The sequence below is a fragment of the Solanum stenotomum genome, chromosome 12 (assembly GCF_019186545.1).
Source record: "Solanum stenotomum isolate F172 chromosome 12, ASM1918654v1, whole genome shotgun sequence".
NCBI lineage: Eukaryota > Viridiplantae > Streptophyta > Magnoliopsida > Solanales > Solanaceae > Solanum > Solanum stenotomum.
Genome location: NC_064293.1, coordinates 49,718,418 through 49,735,779, shown reverse-complemented (window position 1 = coordinate 49,735,779; position 17,362 = coordinate 49,718,418). Strand labels below are relative to the sequence as shown.

At 33.6% G+C, this 17,362-nt stretch overlaps 4 protein-coding genes across 4 annotated transcripts; 3 read left to right on the top strand and 1 right to left on the bottom strand.

The window, feature by feature from the left end:
- Nucleotides 1–608: 608 nt before the first annotated feature.
- Nucleotides 609–2,702, top strand: LOC125848226 (putative E3 ubiquitin-protein ligase RING1a). The gene is made up of 6 exons (XM_049528056.1): nucleotides 609–817; nucleotides 1,011–1,093; nucleotides 1,166–1,410; nucleotides 1,527–1,576; nucleotides 1,681–1,755; nucleotides 2,041–2,702. Exons 1-6 carry the CDS (start codon nucleotides 621–623, stop codon nucleotides 2,537–2,539), a joined length of 1,149 nt encoding a protein of 382 aa, XP_049384013.1. The 5' UTR covers nucleotides 609–620; the 3' UTR covers nucleotides 2,540–2,702.
- Nucleotides 2,703–3,015: 313 nt separating this feature from the next.
- LOC125849110 (glycosyltransferase family 92 protein RCOM_0530710-like) lies at nucleotides 3,016–5,354 on the bottom strand. Its single transcript, XM_049529127.1, has 2 exons — nucleotides 5,000–5,354; nucleotides 3,016–4,814 (listed from the first exon to the last, which is right to left on the bottom strand). Exons 1-2 carry the CDS (start codon nucleotides 5,130–5,132, stop codon nucleotides 3,295–3,297), a joined length of 1,653 nt encoding a protein of 550 aa, XP_049385084.1. The 5' UTR covers nucleotides 5,133–5,354; the 3' UTR covers nucleotides 3,016–3,294.
- Nucleotides 5,355–12,136: 6,782 nt separating this feature from the next.
- On the top strand, nucleotides 12,137–13,582 carry LOC125848386 (myb-related protein 315-like). The gene is made up of 3 exons (XM_049528242.1): nucleotides 12,137–12,451; nucleotides 12,672–12,801; nucleotides 12,873–13,582. Exons 1-3 carry the CDS (start codon nucleotides 12,319–12,321, stop codon nucleotides 13,369–13,371), a joined length of 762 nt encoding a protein of 253 aa, XP_049384199.1. The 5' UTR covers nucleotides 12,137–12,318; the 3' UTR covers nucleotides 13,372–13,582.
- Nucleotides 13,583–14,588: 1,006 nt separating this feature from the next.
- LOC125848081 (uncharacterized) lies at nucleotides 14,589–16,889 on the top strand. The gene is made up of 4 exons (XM_049527880.1): nucleotides 14,589–14,739; nucleotides 16,061–16,168; nucleotides 16,282–16,346; nucleotides 16,433–16,889. The coding sequence occupies exons 1-4, from the start codon at nucleotides 14,650–14,652 to the stop codon at nucleotides 16,578–16,580; spliced, it is 411 nt and encodes a 136-aa protein (XP_049383837.1). The 5' UTR covers nucleotides 14,589–14,649; the 3' UTR covers nucleotides 16,581–16,889.
- Nucleotides 16,890–17,362: the final 473 nt, after the last annotated feature.

Below are 17,362 nucleotides of genomic sequence, written 5' to 3'. Positions count from 1 at the left end.
TTTGAAGTAATTCAATCATCATATTTGTCGCAAAAATGTTATGGTCTTTCAACTTAGAAAATTCTGGATCCGTCTCTGATTATACAAGAATCACTAATTGGCTTGAGGATTAGATAAAAAGGATTGTTCATAGCGTGTGGTTTTTCATTTTTGTTCATGTTTATCAAGACATCCTTGCCATAATTTTTCTTTGGAGTTACTCAAAAACCAGGTCTAACTTGGCCTTTTTAATACTAAAAATAGGCCATGTTAAAGATGTATGCTCAGTTTGCACAGCAAGAATAATATTCCACAAGATAGAAAGGCCCTTTATAATATTTTTGGCATATCAAATAATTTTCCACAAGATAGAAAGGCCCTTTAGGAAAAAGAATAATTTTTCATTTGAAAGAATCCAAAAGAAACAAGAATATAAGCAAGAGTGTATTGGCAAATGAAAATAAAAAATAGAGATACAAAAAGAAGAGCACAGCATACTGCATGTACCATAACACACCTGATCGGTGCAAATATAGCCGTTACTCCACACCAAAATCAAAAGAAATATGACCGTTACTTAAAACCCTAAAGTCTTCATCACAAGAGAGAGAGAGAAAGAGAGAGAGAGAGAGAGAGTTAGGATGGTGAACGATGGAGATGATAAAATTGAAGGGCTGTTGAGCCCCAAGTTCCGATCGGTGGCTGCTATGGCTGGTTGGGATGAAGAGGCTCTTCTCATGGCTAGTCTTGTTGTTGAAGACACACCCGATCGCCTTCCTAAACAAAAGAAACGTTCTGATTTGCTGCATTTCAAGACTCCCCCAACAAATTCTAGAAGGTACTTGCACCATTTTTAGATTTTAAATAAGAAGCGGATTCAGGAATTAAAATCAAATCGAATTGAGTCTTAGTGAAGCCAATCAATCAATTAATCTGATAGATCATCTCTATTTTATCTGATTGGATTATCAGTCGCTCTTTTTTTTTTCTTTTGGATTATTGGGAAATGCATAAATTTGTGATCTTTTCAGGAAAAGAAGGGCTCAGAAAAGGAGCCCTGTATCCATAACTGCAACTGTTCTTGATCTCGAAGACCAAGACACTGCAAAGCAAGGTAAATCATGATTTTCAAGAAGAGTTTGTGTTACGAATAATGGATTGTGTCCTGATGTTGATTGTTCTGCAGAAAGCGAGAAAAAGGAGGCGGAATCAACATCCATTGAGAAATTAGACAAGAAAGGAGATGAGGCATTGGAAGAACAGGGTTGTTCTGTTGTTACATCTTCTACTAAGAATATAGAACCAGAATCAATTGAGAAAGCAGACACTAAAGTAGCTGAAGCATCGGAGGAACAGGGGTGTTCTGTTTCTTCTTCTTCTTCTGCAGCATTTCCCTCCATTGATCGACTTCGTGAAGAGCTTTCTTGTGCTGTAAGTGTTGTAAATCCGTTCTTGAACCTTGATGCTCCTTCCTGTTTATCAATTGAGGGTGTCTTTTTTTTCAATTTTCTTACTTTAGTATAGAAATGATTTCTTTGAATTTGCAGATTTGTTTGGAGATCTGTTTCGAACCGAGTACCACTCCTTGTGGTCACAGGTACGATCTCAATGGCATCCTCATCAACATATATTCATAAATCAATACACATAGACATTTTCAGTAATTGACTCTGACTAATTTGGTAAAAATCATATGTGTAGTTTTTGTAAGAAGTGTTTGCGATCTGCTGCTGATAAATGTGGAAAGAAATGTCCCAAGTGCAGGCAGCTTATCAGGTACTGTTAGGATGCTATTTCATTTCAGTTATATCCCTACTTTATTTGAAATTTTTCATTTCCTGTGAGCCAAGTTGGCTAATCTTCGGATTAGATCAACCCAATATTTTTCAAAAACTATATGAAAAGTACTAAGTTGCAAAGTTTACATAGTTTGAATCTTGAAACATAAGTGTCACATAAACTGAGACGGATAGAGTATTAAATAAGTTTGAAAAGGATTTATCATGGTGCTTCAATTGTTTCAAGTATGACGTATTCCTATTAAACTTGACTTTTTTGCAGCAATGGTAGATCATGCACTGTAAATACAGTACTTTGGAATACAATTCAACTGTTGTTTCCCAAAGAAGTAGAAACAAGAAAAGCAGCTGCAGATTTGAGTAATAGAGAAGCTAAACGTCAAAGTCCAGTAAGAGCTGTTGCTACTCATTCTAACGTCACTAGCAGCAGAACGACAAGAGTCCTGCTACTTAACAGTCCAGAATCTGGTCCTAGTAGTCAAGAAAGAAGGAATTCTCACGCCATGAGAAGACAAAGTGCCCGAGCTTCTGGAATGCCAAGCAGAAATCGAGACATTAGCTCGAGGAGGGAGTTACCAAGTCAGGATGGGGATGCTGCATTGGCGCTAAGAATGCAGAGAGAGGAGTTCATGGAATCCTTCAGGACAAGAAGTTCTGCTGATGAGCAGTACAGGAGCTCTCTTGCTCTTGCCAGAGCAAATTTGAGGGCCATGGCATCAAGAGCCATTAACATTCGTGTTAGAGGAGGCCGTGGCTCATAAATTTGTTTACAATTGCACTTGGAATTGTGTTTTGTCTAACATTACGAAACCTATATAGGTTCTTGTTGAAAAACTGAAAGGTCCTTTAACTCCTCATGAAGTACCATTATCCTAGCTAGTTTGTAATGTTCTTATATCAAATACATGTTTTGCTTTGTGTTAATCCCTCTCTTTTAAATTCGGATCATATGAATGATTGCTCTTGTCCATGCCAGCATCTTGCTGATTCAAGTCAAAGAATCAACAATGATGAGATAATGAAGCATTGATGGTGATATATTCTATAATAACTATATTAGCAGAGACAGAGAAAGAATAAGATAATACTATAATAATCTGGATATGAAGAATTCTTGGAGGAGAATTCATTATTTTGCCTCCAGAGAGGATAAGAGAATGTTGGATGAATGAATTGAAAAGCTTATAATATGAGAAAGAAGTCATCACATGTTCCAGTACCTACTAACATTCTGTCATTGCTCAATTATTGGCTTTTATAATAATTTTCAGTGCATCACAAAGAAATGCAACGTTACAGATACTAAAAAATGGTTTTGACTTTCACCAGATACAAGAGTAAGATACATTGAACATTCAACTTTCATTTTCATAATACCTTTGTGTTGTGACGTAAATTCATGTACAAAAAGAATATATGGACTATTTCATGTACAAATAAAATAGCAAAAGAAATTAGATCCTCAAAGTCAAAACCTTATGTTGCCTCTGATACGAAATAATTTCATGTTGTGGAGTCATGTCAGTGATTTTTGCCAGGGTAACTTGCCAGTGTTTGGGTCGGTGAACATCTGTGCTACTCGATCCTTAAGGCCAGTGTCAGTAACTTCACAAAATCGACTAGACCAATCTGGTGGTTCAACAGCTCGTGTCCCTAAACCTGGGGCACGATCCCTGGACCCAACATTTCTGTGTTGTTGCCAATCAGAAACATAAGTAGCCACCCTCCTGTAGAACTTCTCCTTGAAGACATCCCAAACTTGATACTTGTAATGGTTAATCACCAGCACATTTCTATCCATATTTGCATATCTAAACTCAGACTTTAAATGAAAATGGTGAACCACATTGATTAATGTTGAATTCAACGCTTCCGGTTTCACAATACTCTTGTGCCTCTCAGGTGCAATCATCCTGCAATTGTACCCCATGGTGACCCCTTGTGTCGGGACATGTTTGAGACCAGATGGCCCAAAATTATGACATGACACCCGCAACTCAGCAACTTTACTATTACTACTCCTTGATTGGTTTCTTAATATGTCAAGCAGTGACATACCAGTAGGCAAGTGGAAGAACTCATCGACATCCATAAAACCAACCCATTCACATACATCTCTAGCTCGTAATGCACAATGAGCAAAACCTGCCTCTTGAGTCTTGATCCAAGGCCAAACATGTCGTGTCACATTTATGTTCCCATCCATGGATAATAGCTTAATGACATCATCAATATCGTCCAAGCTGTTATTATCATAAATAAACCAACGCTGTACTCCGATTCTAGTATGGTACATGATCCACTCTTTCAAGAAGCTGGCCTGGTTTCTCAACATTGTGCAGACACACATCTTGTGCTGTTTTTGACCTGGCAAGTTGAGCTGCAGACGGCGTTTAGGACTCGCTATGGACTCTAAAGGTTCCTTACCAACCATTCTAACAGAAACCTTAATGGGCAAATTCATGTTACTAGTCGTACCAACAAACCTCTGTGGATTATTCAGTATGCTCACTGGGGTATTACATCGAACAACTTCTTGAGCAATGGATACAACATCTGATTGTAACACAAATTTGGGATTCTTAACATCCCAACCATAAACACACTTGAATTTCGAAGCGTCCGATTGTTTTCCACCACGAAGATTGAACCCTTTAACAAACACGATGGTCGTGTTATCGCGATCGATCATGGCCTCATAGGCCAACGAATTCCACCGACGTGATGGCCCAATTGAGAGGTTGTAACCGGTAGACTTGACGGAAAGTGACGTCAGGACTCCACGTGGCTTAATCAGGGGACATCGAACGACCTGTTGGCCCAATAATTCATCGTTTTCAACTGATTCAGGAGGTTGAGAAGAGTTAGGATTAAGGTAGAGGCAGTATAGGTCATATTTGGTGAATAAGGGAGTTGAAGGAGGGTATTTTAGGAAAACAACTGTCTCGTCCGGGAATTGGACGGTTTCTATAACTGGAACAATCGGCTTAACACCGGGTAGGGCTGTGGTTGCCGCCGGCCGCCAGGGATGAAACCCTGCAATTCGCAAAAATATTATATATCTAATTAGGAAGGTCAATCAGTCATCATAAATCATACTAATATTAACCGCGCAAGCAAATAATTAAGGCTGTAAAAACTAAATTTATGATTTGTTTTTTTTTTTTTGGAAATAAACTTAATTTAACAAAGTGTAATTAGTAGAGAAGCAGGAGGGTTACCTCGAGAAGAGAGAGTGAAGGCAGCAAAGCAGACAAGAAGAAGAGTACACCAGAAGAAAGATTTCCTGGGAATTTGAACTGCTGCACGTTTCTTACGATGATGTTTGATTCCCAAGAAAGGAATTTGAGCCATACCCACGATGTTAATGATTCAAATTCAGCAGCCCCTGTTTCTGAGCAGAAATAGCGATGATCATCATCGTCTTCTACAATTTGGTTTTTGGTTTTTTGAGCATATATTAGTAGTAGCAGTGGTCAAACAGTCTCAATAGTTTCTGCCAATGAGAAACAAGTTACGAGGTCACCCACTTTGTTGCAACTTCCTTCTTTTGATTTATTATTTTAATTTAATTTAAATTCAATTATTATTCCCTTCCCATCAAATACTTAAAACACTTCTAATCAGTTTTTATGGTTTAACTAGAAACCTCCCCCAGAAAAGAAAGTTCAACTCTAACCTAATACTAATAGAGAAGAAAAAGGAAAAAAACAGCATGTTGTTCCTTTCACAGTCTTGTACAAAATTCCATTTCCATGGGCTTTTCTTTCGTTGTTGTTGTAGAATAAAAAAAGAACATGTTAATGTCTATTCATTGAATTTTATATAAATATAAATATTTAGTATTTGTTTGTAATCAAAATTAAATGACATATATATCAACTAAAATCAAGTTAGAAGAACATGCATGTTTATATATATTTTTATTTTATTGTTATCGTCATAGAAATTAAAAAAGTGTAGATAATTGCGACATATAATTCCTCATAGACTATTCTTTCGTCGTTGAAAAATAACACAAACCAAAACCAATAAATAAAAATGACGAAAAGGACAGGCTTGTTTATTGGACTAGTTTAGAGGTAGTGGATTTTTAGTTTTTGAGAAACTCTACTTGGTAATAATAACAAACAATAGAGTGCTTTGACAGAAAACTTTTACTACTCCTATATTTCAGTTGCATCAATGACTATCTTTTCTTTTTTATGCTTTTTGATGACAGATTGTATATATTTCTGATTAATTACTTATATAAGAGAGATTATTAATCAGTCTCCTCAATATGCTACTTTAGTTATTTGTTAACAGGTCATTTTCTAAACGTTGGTTAGGCAAATAATCTATTGTTAAATCCATATCTCATTGACTTCTTTTCTCTTCTTTAATTATTCCTAAATGAATCCAAAAAAAAAGAAGGGGAAGAAAAGCTAGATCATTATTCTTGTGAAGTTAATATATTTGTGATCATATCGAATTTTTATATGCTCGATTTCATATCTTTGTATTTTTTTTTATAATTTAAAAAGGTGATAAACTCAATCGATTTGAATTCTAATTTGCCTTGATTAATCACTTTGTATGATTATATTGAGTATATTTATTATTATTCTGACTTAGTGGGACCTTTTGAAATCCAATATCCTATATATTACATAAAATTAAATGGAGGGAGTAAGAAAGTAGTAGTAGTAATTAGAGGGAAAAGTTTGGTTTATTTAAGCTATATACAATCAATCTTAGATATGGTCATTATCAAACGTTAAATGTATAAACATTAAGTAAATGTCACTAGAGTTACTTACACGTGTCATGATTGAGATTTTGATTAGCTTCTCTAGAAACAACAAAGAGGAAAAAGTAGAGAAACTTTTACGGTTTAACGTCTTTCATCCGGTCGAATTATATCCTAAAAAAAAAGCCGGCGGCCGGCCTTAGACGTAATAGGGGACCACATCCTGGCGGCTGATCCACGCAAGTTCTTTCTGGTGAGTCGTGACTGTTGATAATGATGGGCCTATGATATTGGGCCTTGTGCCAAAAGCCCAAACTGTTGTTTCGAACAATATGTCTCACTAGTTTAGCATTTAGTTACGTGGATACATGTATTTGACTTGAAATATGAAAGAATGATGTATTTGACTTAAAATTTGATACAAATTTATTACTTAGTGAGACACTACGTAATTAATTCAAACTATAGAGTTGATTAGTAGTAATGGTAGGAATAGTTGTGTAATTGGTTGTTTTTTTCATATTAATATGTAATCAAATGAAATAATTGATAGTGTAAAAGAAAATTACAATATGAGTATACATAACTTAACATCATTTAATTAAAGAAGAACAACATAATTATAATTTGTTGGACTAAAAGCAACAGATAGGATATGCTGTAAGGCAGCTAATGGACTCATTAATGAATTGACTAATATATTAAGTGCAGTTGATTAGAAATTTGACATTTAAGCAAACACCAAAAGCCGCCTCTATGTTCTATGGCGAACTAGAATTGGAAATTTCCATTTTTTTAATTAGTCAATTAATTTGTTGTTCTAATCGAACTACTTTTGGAGATATTTACACTCCCAGGCAGAGAAAGTGCAAATTAAATACCAACCATTCCAAAGTATAGATATAATTAGTCAATGTATGCTAGCTTTGAGGTTATGATCATCTGCCGTGTATAGAATATTTTTAATATTAGATATAATAATAATAGCTATATATCAATCCCAAACAAATGAAACATTCCTTTGTCATTACATGAATTTGTTATCGGCCTTTTGGATTTAAGTAGCAAGCATCAAGTAATATAAAGATTAATTGTTACACTACGTACCATAATATACATAGTTTAATTTATTACAGTACATTATCTTTTTAATTAGGTTGTCAATTGTTGTTTACGATTAAAAAAGTATACCTTGTAATTGTCTTATAAGTAACTTAATTATGTAATTATTTTTCACTGTTGTTGGTCAATCAATGTATATAACAAACAGAATATACAAATAAAAAGATGCTTGGTTGTATGTGGAAGCATCAGTGATGTGTGCTAATTTTGTCCCCATGACTTTGGAGTAACTCCCCCAAACAACTTCCCAATAAAATGGAGGTTTAGGGTGGAGCCGGCTTCCGGTCAGAGGTCCTTATGTATAGTTAAAATATAGTTATATATAGTTGATATTCAACTCTGTACGATTAATTTGTATGTTTACTTCTTCAAATTTTAAATATTTTTAATGAAAATTCTGACTCCGCCTAATTTTATAGAGACAATATCTCGTTATTTTATGAGACAGTCTTGTATCGATACATCCTAAGATCCCTCCAGTCCTATGATTAATCGGTCATCACGTGTGTACTTGTTCTGTGTTTTTTGTTTCTCCCACTTGTTCCTCATTTAGATCTGTTTTTTTAATTTTTGAAATTATCGAATAATCCGTCGTCGCTACAATCTTTGTCCCTCGGGTGAGCATTCATTTACATCCGTTGTTACTATCGTTTTATGTCCCTAGAAGCGGCCCTGCCCTACGTTCTATCTTATATTGGACATCTGGGAAATTATGGGTATACATAAAAAATTATAAATACAAGGTATATAATCTATTAAGTATTTAATGTTTTTTCTGAAAATTGAGCATTATTTAAAAACCAAGTACTCTTTTTCTAATATTAAAGGTTTAGGCGGAATAATTGCTAAGTTTAACATTAATTTTTGAAGTGATAATTATTTTGGTTCAAGTTTTTTGAGCGGCTACAATTAAAATGGGACGACAGGAGTTGTTTACCCTTAAATTAGTATAATTAATTTTATATACATGATTTAAAACACACTCAAATTAAAATGACCAAATAAAGAATCGCAGAAGACTAATTAATATGCTTAAAAAATTATGCCACATAATATAGTAAAGATGTTAAAATAAATATTAAAGAATCAAGCAATAGTACCGAGATAAAAATAAAAATAAAGTCCTGATTTCTAACGTTGATAGTTGGAAACCTCATCGAAAAAGGTTTGAGATTGTTGTATATATGTTGTAGCTATGGAGTTTTAAGTGTTACAAAGTATGAGTATAATGTTGGATTGTCTGTTTGTGTGTTCTTCCAAAATCAGCTGATCTTTTAATAAGAAGATAAGACATTATTTATAGTTAAATTTCAAAGGAATACTATCTGTAAATTCCGTCCTCATAAAGTCTATTAAATGTATATTACTTCAACTACATATAATATATAACAACGGACAGAAATCTCAAACTATTTCTCAATGGTTCGACCCTTATCGATCATGACCTAGTTAGTACCTGTAGATCAATGTCTGCTCATCGATGTGATATTGAATAACTCTAAATCTTGTGTACAAGATCGATCACCCTTGTTCCAAGAATAATAAAGTTATGCTAATTGATGCATCTTTAATTTTTTGTCCACATGTTGCCTTCTGATTCATCCACGCATTACGTAATCATTTTTTTACCCATATATAGATAGATACAGAAGTAATATCTGAATCTTTAATTTTAAAAATGAAAAAAATTGGGGAGATAGTGTTCTCTTCGTGACGCAATAAACGAGCGGTTGTTGATGGAACGCGTCGTGTGGTGGGAAATTCTAATTCATTAACAAACTAACTGCTCTCTTAATTAAGTCAAATCAATATAATCATAAGCGAATAACTAACTTGCATGTATGTATTACATCAACTCAACATTATATTCTCTTCATAGTTTTTCTTTGCTTGATTCCTTAGTATGATTTGATAATTATTATTTTTAAAATACAGATATTAATTACTATAATTCATTTTCGTTAAAATCTCTAATGGAACCTTTGACGTCAAGAATTTGATCTGAAATTCCGCTTTTTCTTTAGTTGGACCAGCTAACTTGTACAATGTTCAAAATTGACTGCTCTTACTATTTATACTTTTTCTCGGTAATCATATTCAACTGGACGAATCGGACGGATTGCCTACGGGCTACGAGAGGAGCCAAATTCAAATATAGCACTCATTATTTACGTCAAGTCAATAAAATTAATTCTTAACTTTGATTGTTTAATAGTGTTTATATAATTATTTAATAATAAAGACAGTAGTGGAAAAAATTACTTTTGATTTGTTAAAGTGAATCAATAAAAGGGAGATTTTATTTTTGTATAAGGTCCCAGTAAAACAAGACTGAGGAAATATGTATGTGTTTGTATATAATTAACATTATTAATCAACATACATTTCACTTCATAAATCAATTAACTAAAATAAGTTCAACTTATACAGAATTTTGTACGTAGTTTACCAAAAAAAAGAGGGCAGATTAGTAAGTACAGCTCATCTCTTAATAAAATGTCTGGATTTTGAGTTCTAAAAATAAAGTCATAGCTAGTGAATCTTTAATCCTAATGGAATTTCCTAGCGTGAATCAAACTAATTGGACTTTAAAGCATCTATTAAGACATCAGATAAAAGCACCAAAAAAATAAAATAAAATCAGTTAAGTCAGACTTTCAGCTATTTGTTTTTATCTTGTGTGCATCTTCTACATCAGCGGCAAATCCCCTTTTGTTGCACGCAACATAGCAAAAAATTAATTCTTTTTGAAATTATCATAATTAGTTTTTGGGTTCAAAATTAATACTAATATTAACCGGTGATTACACATTTACACTATTAATCCACTTAAAAGCCAACTAAAAATTAATTCTCTATAGCAAATATGCCTCGATTATAAATATTAAAACAAGTTGCTTGATTTAAGCCTATAACCTATTAATCTTCACTGATAATGTAAAATCTTCTTTTTAAATTTTGGATCAAATTAATTATATCATCCCATGTGGTTTCCCCATTTATGGTTAGTAGATGGATTACATCCTCCCAGTAAATTAGGCAATTATTATTAAGTGAAAAAGAAAATCTACACTAAAAGATTCTTTAGTTACGTTGTCTAGTTCTTGTTTGAACTTTGAAGTACCATCTTGTCATTATGCCATATAAGAATACCACATATCTCATTAACAATCAATGTAGGAATTTCTCATACTTCAACAATTTAATTCGAGATCTAATGAGATGACCCCTGATCGGATATTAGGTAAAGAAATGTATTTTGAACCTAATTTAACCCCAAAAATTAATTTACGAGAGGAGAATTGCCAAGTCTATATAAAGAAATCACCCATCTTAATTAGTAATTATTGGTGTGAGACTTTTTCATTTTTTCAAACACACATGTCAAGTTTGGATTTGTTGGTTTTTGATGGTCAAGAGAAAGAGTTGAAAGTTAATAAAATATTTAAGGAACAATTATTAAGTCGTAACTAACGAAAGCACTAAACATAATAATTGCAATGATAATATGGTGTATCTTCTGTATCTTTACCTTTAGTTGTAGTACTTTGAATAGATGGACAAATTAAAAGGAGTTGGCCACAACGACAAAACAAGCCAGCTTTTAAGGGACCATTTAAGGGAATCTCATCCATTTGAGTATTATAATTCAACCAGCCATCTTAGTTTCACAAAATGTTAATTCAGAATGACTTATAAGCTTAATTAGACGATTCTTAATAATTATCTAGCTTTCCCCAAGGTCGTATTATCATACAAAAAGATTGTTATGCGATAAATAATTGATACATCTATCGATATAGCTTCTTTATGTCATATGGCATAATTTAAAGTCATCATTTTGTCTTTAGATAGCCCACATATTTTTTTGATCGATGATACACATATTTTTATCTCACATTCTATACAAATTTTATTAAAATTAGTAATACAACATTTGGACATTCGGTTAGTCTTTCCCGTCTCTTTCAGAGTGCATGACATGAATAGCTTTCTAAGTTCTAATTAACATCAACATGCACTAGAGAGCTGAAGTAGTCGTCGTTTTTTCCCCATAATAGTCATCCAACAAAAAAATAGCAAAACACCACAAAGCGCTAGCTCGCGTGGAATAAGAAAAAGAGCGTTGAGCACAACTTTTGCGTCACCAGAAATTCCTTTTTACTTATTTACTTTTCGATATTAATTAAACTTTCGTTAGTATGCAAAACGAAATACTATCGTAATATTAATTATGCAAGATTAAATTTTCTTATACTTTGAACCAAACCACACTAGAGTTTTAAAGGAAAAAGCACAAAGAGAGGATGACTTTTATCAAATTTTAAAATATAATACTAGTTATATGATTAGCTAAGAAGAGCAAAGTTTGATTGGGATGGTGGGTTCCCACTTTTTATTAATATATGTAACACATATTCCATGCGCATCACCTTTACAAATTTTTTTCTCTATTCAATCATGCATTTCCCTTGTTAAGCAGCACATCTTTTTTGTTGTATGTCCCTTTGCTGATCTGTACGCATCTTTTCTTTGCTTCGAATATAAACTTCTTTTTCCTTAGAGAAATGATTGCCGAGTAATAATTAGTACTAACTACTTATATATGTGGCCTTCTTCCTCTCTTTACTAGTTTTAGTTAGCTTCTCCAATTGTGTAATAAACTTAAAGAGTTAAAAAAAAAATATGGGAAGACAACCTTGTTGTGATAGAGTTGGATTGAAGAGAGGTCCATGGACTATAGAAGAAGATCATAAGCTTGTCCATTTTATTCTCAATAACGGCATTCAGTGTTGGCGAACCGTTCCCAAGCTCGCAGGTACTCTATTCTAGTTGTTTTTGTTCTTTCATGTGCCGTGCCGGCCTGATTCTTTTTCTTGGGTCAATTGATAATATGATAGTGGTGATACTTGAAACCAACATGTCTATTTGTGTGATCGTTTTATCTAAATGCTTAATTAGTTGTAAGAGAGAGTACAATTTTATATGACTATAATCGCCCCTAGACAAAAGATGATCATTGTGAATGTGTGGTGTAGGCTTGCAAAGATGCGGGAAAAGTTGTAGACTGAGATGGATTAATTATCTAAGACCTGATTTGAAAAGAGGCGCGCTATCTGAAGCTGAAGAGGATCAGATTATAGAGCTTCATGCTCGTCTTGGTAACAGGTATTGTAATTCGTTTAACCATCACTGACTTGATTAATTCTGATACTGTTGTATGCAATTGATTTTTACAGGTGGTCTAAGATAGCATCGTATTTTCCAGGGAGGACAGATAACGAGATCAAAAACCATTGGAACACTCGGATTAAGAAGAGATTACATCTTATGGGAATAGACCCTTTGACTCACCAACCAATTGACAAGGAAAAATACCAACATGAATCAGATGATAAAACAGAGTTGTTGTCAACAATAACAGAGACATATGATAAAAGAAATGAAACAGACAACTTCATTGAAAATGCTAATGATATTTCACTACCAAACAATATGTTGAGTGAAAATATTAATGAGGAGTTATGGAACAAAAGTTTTAAAACTATGTCGACTTGTTACAGTCCTTCAATTTCTTTGGAAGCTGAAGAATCTATCAATTTCTCAACAACATCAAGTAATGTAGCTGCTGCACCCGCAGAAGAAGAAGATTCTGTACAACAATGGATGGATTCGATTTTCTCATGTGCGATCAATCAGCTAGAAGAGGACCTGTTCCTCTTGAGAAAGTACAACTAATAATTGCGCAACTTTTCTTTTTTTCCCTCCCTCTTCTTTGTTTTCTTATTTATAGAATTCTTCTTCAAAAGGAAAAACAAGTACAGGGAGACGAGTTTCCTCTTCGTTACTTTGGCTGTAATTTATATTTCTTTGTGCTATAGTTTAGTGAAATTTTAATCGTAAGGTCTATAAATTTATTGGCGATGCTTGCTCTAACCGAATGTGTAACATAGTTAAGTCGCTTCTATTAATCTTTCAGTTCAGGGACGGCATTTGAACTCAATATTCTTGATGTGAAATATGGATTTATATATGAAAATCTTATAGGCTAACTTTATTAAATTTAAATCTTAAATCCGCAAATGATCCCATAGTAAATTAATTATTTTATTTTGAGATATGAAAACTTGAATAGAGTTCTACTGATTTTGTATTGTGTATTTTTACCTAATAAGCTCTTCTTATAGACCCAAAGTATGAATCACAATATATTTGTAATTGCTATTTTACTATTATCGTTGTTGTTGCATATTGTTGGTTGCTGCTACCGCAGATACTACTATGTTTACACATCATTAACTTATGGAAATCAATATTTTCTAATACATAACAGTGTAGTATTTGCTATACACCAAATAAGTTAAGTGATTATCATGCCTAAAATTTCTTTTTATTTCTCATTTACCTATGAACAGTCGAAATTATGCACACAAAACAATGTAACGTAATTCAGTAAGTAAAAGCTAAAATCACAAAAATAACTGCAACAACAATAGTTGAAGGAAGGATATAACAGAAAATGTAGAAAACAAGTTTTAAGAAGCTTCAAAAATAAAAATTATAAAAAGATGAATAAAACTCTTTATATAATGGAAAAGGAAGTTCTTGTAATTATTAAATTCTCAAAAGAAAAAGAATTCCCGATATTTTTTCTTCTAAAAAGTTGAGTTAAAAAAAAAAGATCATTAAAGGCCAGCAGATCCTTTAAAAACTATTTTTAAAAGTGTACAAATATATCTCTGATTTTTTTTGCTTTTCGAACAACTTAAAATTGTGTTTAATATTTGCTCAAATTCACACATAAAATATTAGACTGTCAGATAATCATCATTTAAAAAGATTAATGACTTATTAGGAAAACAAAAAATAGGCACAAATGGGACGATCGGATAAAGTTACACTTTAAAAGCCCTAAAGAGTAGTGGGTCCAGAATTAACAGCCCATCATTGGCAGCCGTGACCCGACCCAATTTGTTGCTGTTCGGATCCTCCTCACAGAGATAGTAGGGAGAAGAAATGAATGTAATCCGGAGAGGTGTTCGAAGCATACACACCGCAGTAGACTCTCCACGCCTCACCAGATTTGCTCTTCAACCTCCTAAATTTGTAAGTGGATTGTTTTTCTTGAAAATTTTCGTTACTTAATATCTAGGTTTACCCATGATGTTGTATACTTCAAGTTCCTATTTTTGCCTGTCATTCTGCGGATTCCTGAATTTATGTATGTTTGTCTTGTAATTATTCAGCAAATAACAATATTTAGGAAATCTTTTAAAATAAAGTTTTAGCTTAACCCATGATGTTGGAGGCTTCAAATTTCGACCTTTACCTTCTCATAAAAAAAAATTGTATTTACAATAGCTTTCTTATTTCCTTTGACTTCTGCTCAACAAGAATTTCATATTGATTCCCATGGTTGCCAACAGTTTAAGAAGAATTGTTGTGGGGAACTGCATTTACTGAATTGGTATTAGCTCATAACCGAACAATCCAATGAATATTTTATTGAACCGTTTCAAAATGTTTATGCAAATGAATGGTGTTATATCATGTTAGATTATTTTACACTTGTTGCAATGAATTTACATGTGAATAACTAAATTATTGCTTTCACTCATTCTGGTTCATGTTCAGTTGAGCAACTTCCTCTTCAATACTAGATGTGTTATTTACTATGTAGGGTTGATGGAAATTTATTTGACAATAAAACATGGATAATATTCCATGGTAAACATTCATCTTTCGGGCTTGTCTAAGAAAATACTCCATGCTAGTCACTTCGATTGTTTTCTTTATTTTGAGAAGGGACTATTGAGTTGGTTTTGCTGCACCATCATTGATACATAAAGTTTCAAAGGATTGTGTTTGAGGCACCAAGTGAATGCGCACCCTGTTCTAGGGAACTATACAACCTGTACTCCTTTCTTTGATATGTCAATAATGATGTGCACACAGTAGCATTATAAGCTTTAGGTGGCAGTTAGGCAATTTAAATTCGTCTGGACATTTGAGGCCCTAATTGTGTATTCTGTTGAAGGATAAATATTATTGTTTCCTGTTTCAAGTGTGATGTGAATGCCACATTTTCTAAACTGCACACAAGATTCCTAACAATTTTTCACAAAGAAAATTATTTTGCTAGGGGAAGAATTTAATGAAACTCATGAAAATACTTTTGACAATTTGATTGTATTGAACGGAAAAAAAGGTTTTAAAGAGCCCACATATAGTTGGAGAAAGGTGATGTTAGAGTGCTGCCTTTCCAAAAAAATTAAATCATGAATCTACTTATAGTCACGTCCCTTTAATGGATTTTGGAGACTGGTTTCATGTATCTCTGGTTGCATCAATCTGGATTCTGCAAAGTGCAATCTGGATTCCAGCATTGTGAGTTTGACTTGTCTTATCACTTTGTGAATCTTTTCAGGTGGAGGTTGAGTTTGAAAATGGTAGTCTGTATAAGTTGTCAGCTGAGTATTTGAGAATATACAGCCCCGCTGTTGATAGTAAGATCAGATCGATTTGTGGTGAGAAGGTAACTAGAGGAACACTTTCAGTTTTCTTTTACTGGCAACAGAGTTCCATCATCAAACCGGATTTAATATTGCACTATTTTAATTTTTCCAATTCATGTGCTTGTGTGTTAAGGTCATATCTGGTAGGCGTCATGTCGGAATTATGTCTGCAGAACCTATTGGAAATTATGGAGTGAGGTAATAAGAGTAAACAAGTATTTGTGTCTTAACAATTTAGTCTCACTTTTTGTTATTTCTCATTCTCTTCATATGGTTCAACCTAGGTTATTATTTGATGACTTGCATAAGACTGGTATCTTTACATGGGACTACTTCTACCATCTTGGAAGTAACAAATTCACCCTCATGAGAAATTACGTCAGAACTCTGAAGAAACATGGACTAAGCCGGGATCCACCTAGACGAAGATGACCTTAAGACGTGGCCATGAGAAGGCTGATCCACACTATTTAAGCTGGAAAACATCCTCCCCATATGCTCAGAGTGAAATGGTGACATAAAATTGTACTGTTGCAAATATTTCATAGACTAGCTCTTGATATGCTATCATATGTTCAGCGGAATTTGTGGTGTGCTGTACTCTAGATCTAGAGATTGAACATGCGACACAAAAGAGTTCATTAGTTTCTAAGGAACATTAAGGAGGCTCTTTGTTTGTAATTTTGATTTGGGAAGCATGTTGGTGTTGCAGAACATGCTTGATTGAATGAAAGGAACAGTAAACGTGGCAAGTTCGTTTTTCCTTTCTTTTTTACTTTTGGCATCTTAGAATGTCTTCTTTAATCTGTATCAGAAAAAAGAGGAATCATGATAGAGATTGAACGTGGTTTTTTGGTACTCGTTCCTTCTATTTTGGAGTGAAAATTCCACAAAAATTATCCATATTCCAGTGATATTACTAAACAATTAGCACTAGATAGTATTAACACTATTCGTATAGTTTCTTATTCTTTGATCTCGGTTTACACTGGTTTTCTATGTGCTCTGGTTAATTGCATTATTTTGTTTTTGCTGTTGTTCCTTCTCTTGTTTGTCAGCGTTACACTCTCCCTTTCACATATATGCATCCCCTTTTCTACCTGTTTGGCAGTTTATTTAAGTTGATGGTCTACTGGAAATGCCTCTCTATCTCTATGAAGTAGGGGTAAAGTTTGGGTACACTCTACCCTCCCCTAACCCACTTGTGAGATTAC